A 12,628-nucleotide genomic window follows, 5' to 3' on the forward strand; every position below is an offset into this window, starting at 1 on the left:
AAGGCTCGGGCAACAATAAAGTTGATCACACGAACGACCAGCGACATCACTTCGCCAAGCTGCCCGTCACACATCTGAGCACAAAGTGCCTCCTGGTGTAGAATGCAATGGAAACTTAGGATGGGTCTACTTTCATGTTCACGGAGAAGCGCCACAAATCCTTTGTTTTTTCCCACCATACACGGAGCACCATCAGTACACACTGAGAGAAGTTTATCCATTGGTAGATTTTTTTCACGAGCAAACTCCATGAAAGACTTGAATAAATCTTCACCTCTTGTGGACCCTTTTATTGGCAGAACAGCAAGACTTTCTTCGCGCAGTGTGTCACCAGCAGCATATCTTGCAATCACACTGAACTGCGACAAATGACTTACGTCTGTTGACTCATCCAAAGCCAGGGAAAAGAACGGCGCTGCATTTATGTCCTTCACTTGCGTTTCCTCCACTTGGGTTGCCATCATGACGGTACGATCATGAACAGTTCTTGCCGACAGAGGCATGTCTTGTATCCGTTTGATTATCTTGTCTTTGTTCGGAAGATCATCAAAAAGTTCATTGGCTACATCCAGCATGAACGTTTTAGCATACTCGCCATCTGTGAATGGTTTTCCGTTCCTCACTATTGCTAAAGATCCAGCAAAACTAGCGGAATTATAGTCACCTTGCCGGGTCCATACGCGGAGATGCTGCTGGGTAGCTTGCACCCTGCTCAGTAGCTCTTGGCACGCTTTCTTTCGGCTGTCTCCCGCAGGGTATTTTGATGCAAAGGTAGCATGTCGTGTGTCAAAGTGCCGCTTCACATTCGACCGTTTCATCGATGCAATTTTGTCATTGCAAATTAGGCACACCGCAGAACCTGCTCTCTCCACAAAGGCGAATTCTTCAGTCCATTCGTCCTGAAATGTACGATACTCATCATCTTTTTTTCTTTTCGCCATCTTCGTCGAAGGGTTAGCTTTGAGCTAATGACCGCTCAGACTGATTCAAAAGGGGGCGTTTACCTGTTTACCCAACAACGGCCAACGTGGGCTATTATCAGCCAATTAAAATAATGGACAATTGCTCCTGCAGCCAACTGCAACCCTGAAGCAGTGGAAAATCGATGGATGGATTAAAACAAGTGATAAAATTTTATGCTTTATCTAAAAAGCCGAAATCTGCGAGCCAGATGCAATCATCAAAAGAGCCACACCTGGCTCGCAAGCCATAGGTTCCCGACCCCTGCTCTAGTGGATGAGTTGAAGTATTTTGGGATGTTGCTCACAAATGGGGGTAAAGTGGGAGACTAAGAGGCAAAACAGGGCAGCGTTAGTAGGGATAAGGATGTGGTACCAGTCTGTGGTGATGAAGATTCACAAGACAACCAAACTGCAAGTGAGTAACTATCACCTATTGTCATAAACTGAGGTTGGATGGTGGAAATAGGCATCAATGTAAGCAAAGGAGGAGCTGGCAACTAAAACAGATGAACTTGAACTTGAACTATGAAGAGCAAAGCCAACAACAGAACAACAAATGAAAACTATGTATATGCAATAAAACCAAACGCAGACAATGACACTTATGGTTTTGAGCTGTAAGTACCGACCAAAAGAGCAAAATAATGAATTAATGATAATGAATAATGAAAAAAGCTTCTTCCAAAAGGGGTTTTTGGTGCTCACCTGGAAGGGGCTCAGATTAGAGAGAATATCTAAAGAGGTTTGTTGGGGTGGTATGAGCATGTTGGTCAGGATGGTTTCTGGGTTCTTCCTGAAGGAGAAATTATGGAAGAGCCCAACTGGAAGGGATGGATGGATGGATGGATGGATGGATGGATGGATGGATGGATGGATGAACAGACAGACGGATGGATGGATGGATGGATGGATGGATGGATGGATGGATGGATGGATGGATGGATGGATGGATGGATGGATGGATGGATGGATGAATGGACTTGTAGTGACTCAACAAAATATCTTAAAATATTGCGCTGTTTGCAACAAATTATTGTTACCACTTCTCAATAAGAGCCACTTTATAAAAGATTTATTATTGTTTTATAAACAAGTTATTTGTGAGTTATTTGTAGATGCTTTATAAAGCATTAACAAACATTTATTAAGCTGTTCATTCACTGAAACAGGCTCATTATTTGGCTAGATCAAATTCTACCATTTTATTCATCTCTTCATAATTTAGATTTTAAATAATAAACAATTGTCAATAAGTTACTTGGGAAACTAAATTACAATTACATGAATAATAAAAAAGAGCACTTTATCTTGCCAGATAGTGAGCCTGTTTCAGTGTATAAACAGTGTTTTATAACTGCTTTAAAAAAGCTTGTTAAGTGTTTACAAACTCATGAACAAATTGTTTATTAAAACCTTTATAAAGGGCTCTTATTGGGAAGTGGTACCAAATTCTCTATTTTTAACTCAAAGTTATTTTATTAAAGTAAAATACAAAATAGGTACAAGTCATGTAAAATGGTATAAGATAATAAATACTTTTAAAAAGAAAAGTCTCAATTTTTTTGCATTAACTTCATACTCCTGAGTGAAAACAACTAAGAACGTGTTAGATTGTCAAATGACCTTCAGCTTCTGTTTGTCTATAAATAAATATTTACAGGCTCAATTAGTCTCAAACAACTAAAACTAATTCAACTAATTCTTTATTCATGTGAACAAGCAGCTTGACGTCTCTGAGGCAGGACTCCGCACATCTGAACTAAAGTGCAGCATTACAACATAAAGCAGGTTCAAACTGTGTTACTTTAACGCACTATTAAAAAAAAAAACAAGCAGGATAAACCGAACTCAGGTGACTGAAGTTTTGATAAATTACTTGGGCATTTAGCATGCAGTTGTCAAATCTTACCTTTGATTCGGTCCCGCTCATCTTTGCGCCAGCTGTAGAAGCTCTGCTGAGTTTCTGAATCGGTCTGAGGCTGACCAAGCTGATGATTATGATGGGCCGGAGGGGCGTGTTGTGTTTTCTCTGTGTTTTGTATTTATGGCTGCCCGCGCAGCAGCCTCAGCGTGTCCTCTGCTGTCCTGTTACTCTGCTGCTTCTGTAAAGGTTGACCTTTTTCACTTGAAAGACTTAAATGCTCGTTAAAAGCTACAGAAAAACTAATCTGATAAGAAAAACACTGATGTTGTGGCAAATAAGTGGCCCACAAATATATTATATTCTGTGAAATCTTGTGCTTCATGTTAAGTCAGAAAAAATGCATAACAAAAGTTCTTTTGACATCATTGTATGTGTATTTTAAAATGCCTTAATGCACTTAGATCTAACTTTAAAACTTTTTCACCTTTCTAAGCATAGACTGAAGTTGGTCAAAGCTGCAAGAAGTCCACAGAAGTACAAGAATAGTTATAATTTTATTCCTTTTTCTCAAGAGATGGGATACTTGCCTTATTTCATAATGTCTAATGATTAAACACAGACTTATGAAGTTCAGTTGACAACAGCAACCCTCTACAGAGTCGGCAGGTGTTTGAGACAACAGGAGGATAAGAGCACAGCCTGCTGACGGCCACAGGTTGTAACAGACACAGAAACACAGTCTGTAAGGTAAATATGGTATAGGTTGTACTATATTTGTGGTTATAACAAACCGTCTATATCAGTAATTCTTCAAAAATATACATAGAACCCCCAAATTCTACAGGCTGGAACTGACATAAAAGGTGACAAATAAGATAAAAGTGACATTTGTGCTTTTTCTCTGTAATTTCTAGCAAAGCTTTTGTATTAGTAGAAGCTGTTTTTAGCCAGAATAAATATTATTAGTGAAAAAAAATGTCATTATTTTGAGACAGCAATACATTTAAGACCTCTGAGACAAACACAGTCTCTGTAGTTCTGTATCCTGTTATTAAAGCGCATCAGAAACTAAAAAAAAACTCATCTTCATTCAGAGGAAATATATTTGTTTTATCCTTCTGTTGTAATGTAGGCATGTAAAAGAAGACTATTCAATCTTGTCATTGTTAGTAAAAACCATTTTAAGTTTTTAACCTTTTCAGTCTGGCTGTTAACTAATCAGACTTCTGAAAACAGGTAGCTGAGAGGTACATAAAAAACTAAAGTGACAGAAAATCAGTATTTATCATGTTTTTATAAATCAGTCAGAGTTAGACTTTCCACAGTTCATCACATCAAATGTCATGTCCATGTTGTGGGTTAATCAGGGGGGTGATGTGAGCACATGTAAGACTGTGTGAGACAATTTATTTATGATCCTAAACATCCATATAAAAATAGCTAATATATGCAATGAAATGCGCACTGGCAGTACACATTATCTAACCAAAATACAGATTAAAAAAATGTCTTTTGCAATACCTATAAAATTGCAAACATGCCCTAATGCTGTTTTTTGTCTGACACTTCAGCCACAATCATACACCCAGTTCATCAATCAAAATAATGTCCCTTTTGACAAAATGGGTTTTTCAATAAAGCTATGTCAAAGCACCGTATTTTAATGTTTAATTCTGTGCACACACAAAAAGTTCATAATAGTGCTGGTTTATGTACCAGATTTTCAAAAACTAAAACTAGTTTCTAAATAATTTGAATGAGAATAATGTTAGTTAGAATTTAAACACAGGCAGCACTGATGAAACCTGCTTTTGTTGTTTAATAATTTGTACATGCATGTCCTCTGGCATCCATTAGGGGGTGCTGCAGCACCCTCTACACCGATACTTCCCACATCCACAGCCAAATGGTGACATAATAATAAATGTCAAACTTTAGTTCTGTTAATTTATAAGAGGCCGACTCATCTCCCACTTCTTTAATCACTTTGAGTCGTTTCGACTTTAATTTTTGCTTTAAGATTAAAAGTTTTTACTAAATCAATATTATATTTATATAATAACTATTCCAGTGCAATAAATTTGATATTTTTAACTTACGGGGAGTTTTTGTGGTTATAGTTTCAGTGTGACCGGCTTGAGAACAGTTTAATGCCTGTGTTTACCTGCGCGCTTCCTGGTTTGGCCACGCCCCCTGCAGTCCCCGCAGGTATCGCTCTCTGATTGGCTGTTTTGTTTCTCTGAAACTTGAAGCGACCGCACCAGCAGGTTTGACAACAGATGACCGGTTTGTTTTCAGCTTCGGTCCAACTCTCTGCTTCTTACTGCGGGGCTCTGAAATGGACAACTGGACCAGACCTGCCAAGATCACGTATAAACGCTGGACAAACCCAGAACCGGGGTAAAAAATCGTTTAAAAGTTGTGTTGTTTTGTTTTTGTTGTCATTTATTTTGAAAACGTGTTATGCTGTAATGTAATATCCCTCCGAGTAATGGAATCTGCGCGTGTGCACAGCTAATGCTACCTATGACCTAATTTAGGCCTATTTATTGTTGTGTTTTTAAAAAAATCAATGAATCTGCTTTGTGTGTGCGCTGACATGCAGGGATGAGGGAGGTTTTGTGGGTCAAACTGATGAGGACCAGGCCTCAGACTCTGAGATTTGCACTGTAGCCTCAGCAGCAGATCATTCAGGAGACAGCCAGTCTGCAAACAGCTATGGAACTATTCCAGCTCGAGGTTTGTGCATCTATTGTCATTTAGGCAAATTAGTCAGATATTTATTGAAATGGTTCAAAAGTAATGCAAATCATTTGTATTCCACAGTTGGCAAAAGTGAAAAATCTCCCCTACAAGTGAAGTCTGTAATTTATTCAAAGTATAAACGCTTCTTCTGTAGGTTATGGCCTATTTTAGTTTAAATTTGATATTATTTGTTCATTAATGTTTATCCAAGAAAAATTGCACTATAGTTTACACTTAGTCTGTCCCCTCATATCTTTTAATTTATTAAATCTATGACAATGCATCTTACTTTGGTCAAAATACTGAGTTATCAGTCAGATTTCTGATCCCTGTAGGAAATAATAATAAAATAGTAAATATATAAATGCCCAACTCAGCTGTAGTACTTTGTATCTCTGTTTCCCAATAATAATCATAAACAACAGCAACTCTTTCTGAATGCATCAAATCCCATTTAACACTTTAAAGGGATGGTTCAGTTCTTTGGAAGTGGGGTTTTATGGAAAGGTTATGGGCGAGTAATGTCTTTTCTGTTGTAGATAGCTTGACCTCAGAGTGGAGAAAAAGAGTTTACTTCAGACTGTATTGACGAGCTAACAGCTAGACTGAGGGGCCAAAGTGGATCCCTGCCGTATTAAAACAACTTATATCTCAAACATTTCATAGCAGTTCATTCAAATGTTTTATAAACCTTTACATTGACATTAACTTTGCATCACACGGTTATTCTGGGAGAAATATTATGACAACTGCAGGCTGCACTAGAAGTGCTACAGCCAGCTGCTACTACTATTTGGGCTTGTAAATAACCACATAAATCTCTGTAAACAACCATTTGATTCTAAATTAATGAGATAACTATGAAAGGAAAGCTCGTTCAAAGAGCTATCTGCAACAGGTAGGATATTCATATTCATACCCTTTCCACAGAACACCATTTCAGATGATCTGAACTATTGTTTTATTGGCTTTGATTGGTTAGTGATTCATCATTCATGCACCTTTTACAGAAATCTTCACTGTGGACGATGCCCTGGAGGCCATCGGATTCGGAATCTTTCAGTGGAAAATTTCCCTCGTCACTGGACTGGCATGGGTAAAAATCTAAAAATAAAAACTAGGAACGATGTCTCTCGGATGTCTCACGCGTTGCTCTGGTTCAGGTCGGTGATGCCATGGAGATGATGATCCTCAGCATCCTGGGACCCCAGCTGCACTGCGAATGGAGGCTCCCAGGCTACCAAGTGGCACTCATAACATCCGTAAAGACCAACTGGCTGCTTTTTTTAATGAACTTGTTGTCAGCTTAATGTGTACAAATGTTTCATTCAGCCTTTTCTTTTATCAGTTTGTCTTTATTGGGATGGGGTTGGGTTCACCTGTGTGGGGAAATGTGTCTGACAAGTACGGCAGGAAACTAGTAAGTGCCATATTTTGGGAGTATTTTTCTTTTTTTTTTTAAGAAAGACTTACTTGCAATGCTTCATAGGTTTTCTGTATATTGCGTGTGTTTGAAGGGTTTGACACTTTGCATGTGCTGGACTCTGTGCTACGGCGTGCTGAGTGCCTTCAGTCCAGTCTACGGTTGGCTCCTGGTCCTTCGGGGCCTCGTAGGTTTTGGCATCGGAGGAGCCCCTCAGTCGTAAGTGTACGGCTTTATTCATATACAGTGAGCTAGATCTGCAATTCTGAAGGTGTTTTTGAGATAAACGATAAATATTCGCTCCGTTTTTAGAGTGACGCTGTACTCCGAATTCCTCCCGGTGAAGGCAAGAGGCATCTGCATCATGCTGATTGCGGTAGTTTAATTTTGTTGATACGGAAAGAGTTTTGTTTTTGGGGGTTTTTTGCCTGTATTTCGGTTTTTAACCTCAGGTCCCAGATAAAGTGCTCCACAAAAACCCCTTCTGATTTCTGCGTCTCAGGCTTTCTGGGCAATCGGCACTGTGTTCGAGGTCCTCCTGGCCCTGTGGATAATGCCCACTCTGGGCTGGAGGTGGCTGCTCGGCCTGTCCGCCGTACCGGTTGGACTGTTTGTTTGTTTCTGCTTCGTGAGTATGTTTCTGTGTCACAAAAGATCCCTGCAGTAAAAATAGCAGCTCTCGGCTCAGTGTTTGGGTTGTACACAGTGGCTGCCTGAAAGTCCACGTTTCGACGTGCTGTCGGGTCGGAGGGAAAAGGCCTTGGCGACATTAACACGCGTCGCTGCAGAGAATGGCAAGACAATGCCTCAGGGAACGCTGACTGAATATAAACAGGTGAAGTTTAACATTGTTTGCTTGCTCTGAATGTGACAACAGTTTTATTATTTATATTAACACACTCCTTCACGGTGTTTATGTTTCACAGAATGACCGTGGACGGGTCAAAGATCTCTTCACTAGTCAGTACTGGAAGACCACTCTTCTTTTGTGGTTTATATGGTTAGTTTAAGTAGCACGTGTCAGACTTTTTTAGCCTTCTTTAATGTGGTATTTGATCAAATTGATATATTTATTTAAGACGTACCAGCTGGGCAATGCAAATATGTTTGGGAGTGTCATCTTATCTTTTTATTAGGGATGAAGTAACGTCTTGTTGAGACATCCTGTTTGTTTTCTCTCTGCACTGATGGGAAAAAAAGGTATCTGTATGAGGTTTGCTTCTGTTCTTTTATCAAAAGGTTTGCGAACGCCTTCTGCTACTATGGGATTGTCCTGTTGACCACCGAGCTGTTCCAAGCAGGAGATTCATGCGGCGGTGTGTAACCCCGTCTTTTAAAATGATCAACTGTGTCTCGAACTTGAGCAAACGTAGGTGAGAAAACTCTCTTTCTTATAGTTTCCCAAGGGGCCAAGATAGAGCCGAGTTGCGACCTTGAGTGTAAATATTTAACATCAGATGACTACAAAGATCTTTTATGGACAACCTTAGCTGAGTTCCCAGGTAAAATGCTCTCAAATAGTGTTAAATTTTTTTTTTAGGTGTGGAGTTGTTCTGTGCTGTAAGGTTACTGGGTCATTTAACTGTTTTTCTTTTTTTTAACTTAAAGACTTGTTGAGTTTGCTCGCTTCTTAAGCCCAAAGTGTTTAGCTTAAAGCACGTGTGTAACGAAAAAAAATTGATTCTTGCACAGCAATTTATTCTCTTTCCATCATCTTCTTGCTTTTTCTTTAGGTCTTTTAATCATCCTTTTTGCAGTTGATTACCTCGGGAGGAAGAAAAGCATGGCGATCTGTTTCTTCATGTTTTCTTTGTTTGTTCTGCCATTGTTTGCCTGTATAGGGAGGTGAGTTTGCGGTTTATTTTACCGAAACAGCAGCAGCCCGTTGAGGCCTTCTGTATGTTTAACCCTGCCTCTCTGTTTGCTTCACGCAGGGTGGCTCTTACAGTCTTCATCTTCATTTCCAGAGCCTTCATCTCTGGAGGATACCAAGTAGTTTTTGTTTACACGCCAGAGGCATGTATGCCTTTCACATTAATCATACGTGTAGATGAGCTGAAGTTGTTGCAATATGCTTTTTTAAAACTGCTTTTGTCATGTAGGTGTTCCCCACAGAAACCAGAGCTCTTGCAATGGGGACTTCGAGTGCGGTGGCGAGGATCGGAGCCCTGATTACACCCTTCGTGGCTCAGGTGTGCAGAAGTATTAGACTTACTTGTTTTCACACAAGCTCAGGTTTGACATTGAGGAGAAAATTCTCCAAATTGTTTCTAATCCTACAGAACATCAACAGTGTTTGGATGCAGGATTAGAAAACCATCAAACGGCTGTAGAAACTGTGCAGAGCTGTTTTGAACCCGGTTAGAATCATTGATACTCTTGATTTCAGAATATCTTCGGAAAAGAGAAAAAGCTGGCAAAGTTGTTGAATATTAATTTGTTGATTTTATAACACACATAAACAAATTACGCCAAAAAAAATACTTGCTTTAACCTAATTTTCTATGTTGTCATCACCTAAATGAAGTAATTCATGACTTTTAATTATTCCTGTTTGTGTCAGTCAGTATTAACAAGACAATGTAAAAATCGTCAGTAGGAGTTTAATTACATTTTTAAAGTAACTTCATTTCAGCCATCACAAAATACATAAAGGCTACAAAATTAAGCTCATAAAGAAAAGTGTAGTTTTAGTACTTTTAACTGGGCTGTTTGAGGCTTTCTTCACTCCCTCCTGATTTATTTTAATTGCCAGTATTTATGCATTGTAGCAATTTTTTTATCTTTAACTAGTTTCCCTGTTTTCAACATTATCACCAAACCCAAACAAATACCAAGACAGAACACTGAAAGTAAAATGTCTTAAATATAACAGATTGGATAATAGTATCTGAAATGGCACAACAGAAACAAATATACATTCAATGTTCATAAGTGAACTGTAAGAAATGTGATTTACGTCCATAAACTAATATTACCATCCAAAAGAGAGGAAAATGAGGATCCTTTTGACCAATATGAGGCCGTCATGACATCTGAGTGATTATTTAAAAGTGATATTCAGTGACAATAACACATACAAGCCGCCTTGGGGGGCAAAAAAAAGAGCAAATTTCCACAGATGCTAATGACATGAAGTGTTATGTCTGGTAAAGGATCAGAGAAGATGTCCTCTATGGTAAAAACACAGGTTGATGTTTAAATTTTGGGCACATTCGCTACTAACCCAAAACATATAGTGCTGAAAAAGTTATTTTATCCAGTTCCTACAAAGAAGTCTACAAAGTACAGGTTTAGATGAGGAACCATAGGGTCTTTGGCTGTTTAATATGTATATAATACATTAAAAAATAGTTGGCGTAACAATGCTGAGACTCCTCGTCGAAGGTGTAAGTTTGATTCAGCTGTTTTGTGTCTTTTGTGGTTGCAGGTGATGCTCAGGACGTCGGTGTATTTGACTCTGTCGGTATATTGTGGCTGCAGTCTGCTGGCTGCTATTGCATCTTTAATCCTGCCTATTGAGACTCTGGGCAGGGGTCTGCAGGAGTCCGGCCTTCATCGGGAGACCGGAGGGCAGGCGACCACTGCAACCAGCCAGTCAGAGGATGCACCACGCTCTGTGGACCAGTGATGGGTCAAACCAGGAAGAAGAGGAAGTCATATCATGTCCCAGCCTCCTCAGGATGTAACGATGGTCTGAATTATCTGGATGATGATGATGATGATGGGTGAGGAGGAGCAGGAGCTCATTACAAGCAGGGAGGACGAACCGAATGCTGACAGTCCGTGTCGAATCACAGCTGAAGGACATTTGTTCTTGAACGATTTTGTGTTTACCCTCCGTTATGTTGTTGGTCATCAAATTGTGACTTTTTGAGAAATGATTTTGCATATTTGCACAGTGGACATTTTAAACCTGGACTTCAAGAGATTTGAACATTTTCATTTATAAATGTTGATTCAAAGTAATACCATGTACTGTGTCATTTATGAAACTACATATTTTGTAAGTGAATAATCTCAGTATTCCATTGTTCTTCATGTGCTTCTGAAATTTTGTGTATTTTTGCTACATTTTCTGAGGCCTTTGTGTTCGTTTTTGACTGGATGAGATTAAAATTTGTATCGGACAATCGGAAAACCTTAAGGACAATTTTCAGATGCAGTGCTGGTGCTGAAAAACTTACAAAAATTCAATAAAAACAAAAAAATAGGATACTATCAAATCAAAGGTAAAAAATAGAATATTTAACTTGACGTTTTTCAAAACTTATTTAAATCTGAAACATATTTTAGCTCTCATTGCTCCTAATTGACTCTAATGTCATTGTGAAAATAAATCCAATCCAACAGTTTTACTTTATATAGTTTACCGGGCAGAAAATTGTTTTTTGTGTTTAATAATGAACTTAATATCCCTGTTATAGAACTATATTTCTCCTATAAGACCAAATGTGACTGTAAGAGAATAGGGAAATAATGAAGACTATTTTAGATTTTATTATTATTATGGATATTGCTTCGATTTGAATAAAAGTCAGTAGTTTAAATTATCGCTGTGGTTTAGGAGCTATTGAGCAACTAAACTTACCTCGATCTAGGTGGCAACTGTCTTTCAAATAATTGTAATAAAGAAGTTTTATTTCTGTAGGTATTTGAATAAAACTCAGAGGGTTTTTTTTTTTTTTGCAAGCTTTCGGAAACTCTTCACAATTTTTTAGAAAATCCACAGCATGAACTCAGAGGTGTGTGTGTCAGATTAATTTGAAATGTGTTTTTAATGGCTGCAGTTTCTTAAATGTCAGAATTTACTATTTTTCTACGACTTTATTGGAGTGGTCTCTTGGTTCAATAAAAAAATGAAGCTGTGAGACATAAAAGTTTTTTTCTTTTACTATTATCTGCCAACACTTTATAAAATATTGTTTGAAGAAATAAAAATGCTCTTTGCCATTCTTTCTGGTCGATAAATGAAATTAAACATTCTGTTTATCTCTGAGAAATTTGTAAATTTGCAGTATTCACTCTCTGGATAATCTGAATTGCTCTGTTTTGGAATAAATATGATATTACAATTTTATATGTGTCAGAACAAAGCATATGTGCAGTAAAAATCTGCCAAACTCGGCGGATTTTACTGAAACTAGCTGAATATAAAGCTAGCAGCATCGTATGGGACTTCCTAGTCTGGTCTGTCACCTTGACAACATCGGACCAATGACGGCGCGCACGCGAACTAGGCCAGCCAATCAGAGGCGTCCGGCAAATCTGCATGTCATTTCTGCTCCGCTCTGTACCTGCAGCGTGTTTTGTTTCTGTCTGAGCGTCAGCGAAACGAAACGGACCGAGCGCTGGGTACGAGCTGAGGGGGATTTCTCGGCACCTTTCTGCTCATGAGGACCCCGGCGGCCGCGGAGGACTCGCGGAGCCGGACCGAACGGGAGTACCGCCGGTGCTGCTGCTGCTGCTGCTGGAGGAGGAGGAGGAGAGTCTGACTCGGCGTTTTCTACCCGGTGACAGGGAGACAAACAGCGGCGCATCCCTCCATCCCGCTCCCCTCCCTTCTCCCGCAGCCCACCCGGCCATGGCCCTGGTGACTCTGCAGCGGTCTCCCACCCCCAGTGCAACAACCCC

General features: G+C 39.3%; 1 protein-coding gene across 1 annotated transcript; it reads left to right on the forward strand.

Annotated features, from left to right (window-relative positions):
- Positions 1-5,082: 5,082 nt before the first annotated feature.
- Positions 5,083-11,129, forward strand: LOC108232592 (synaptic vesicle 2-related protein-like). Its single transcript, XM_017410496.3, has 16 exons — positions 5,083-5,226; positions 5,432-5,565; positions 6,582-6,667; positions 6,735-6,833; positions 6,920-6,991; positions 7,089-7,213; positions 7,307-7,370; positions 7,497-7,622; positions 7,701-7,829; positions 7,921-7,994; positions 8,234-8,310; positions 8,392-8,496; positions 8,728-8,839; positions 8,929-9,010; positions 9,097-9,186; positions 10,425-11,129. The coding sequence occupies exons 1-16, from the start codon at positions 5,165-5,167 to the stop codon at positions 10,623-10,625; spliced, it is 1,638 nt and encodes a 545-aa protein (XP_017265985.1). The 5' UTR covers positions 5,083-5,164; the 3' UTR covers positions 10,626-11,129.
- The last annotated feature ends 1,499 nt before the right edge of the window (positions 11,130-12,628 follow it).

This window comes from Kryptolebias marmoratus, linkage group LG14 (assembly GCF_001649575.2).
Source record: "Kryptolebias marmoratus isolate JLee-2015 linkage group LG14, ASM164957v2, whole genome shotgun sequence".
Lineage (NCBI taxonomy): Eukaryota > Metazoa > Chordata > Actinopteri > Cyprinodontiformes > Rivulidae > Kryptolebias > Kryptolebias marmoratus.

Coding starts and splice junctions, on each gene's coding strand:
- LOC108232592 (XM_017410496.3), top strand. CDS start 5,165: ATGGACAACTGGACCAGACCTGCCAAGATCACGTATAAACGCTGGACA. Junction 7,623..7,700: donor TGTTTGTTTGTTTCTGCTTC/GTGAGTATGTTT, acceptor GGTTGTACACAG/TGGCTGCCTGAAAGTCCACG. Junction 8,497..8,727: donor AACCTTAGCTGAGTTCCCAG/GTAAAATGCTCT, acceptor CTTTTTCTTTAG/GTCTTTTAATCATCCTTTTT.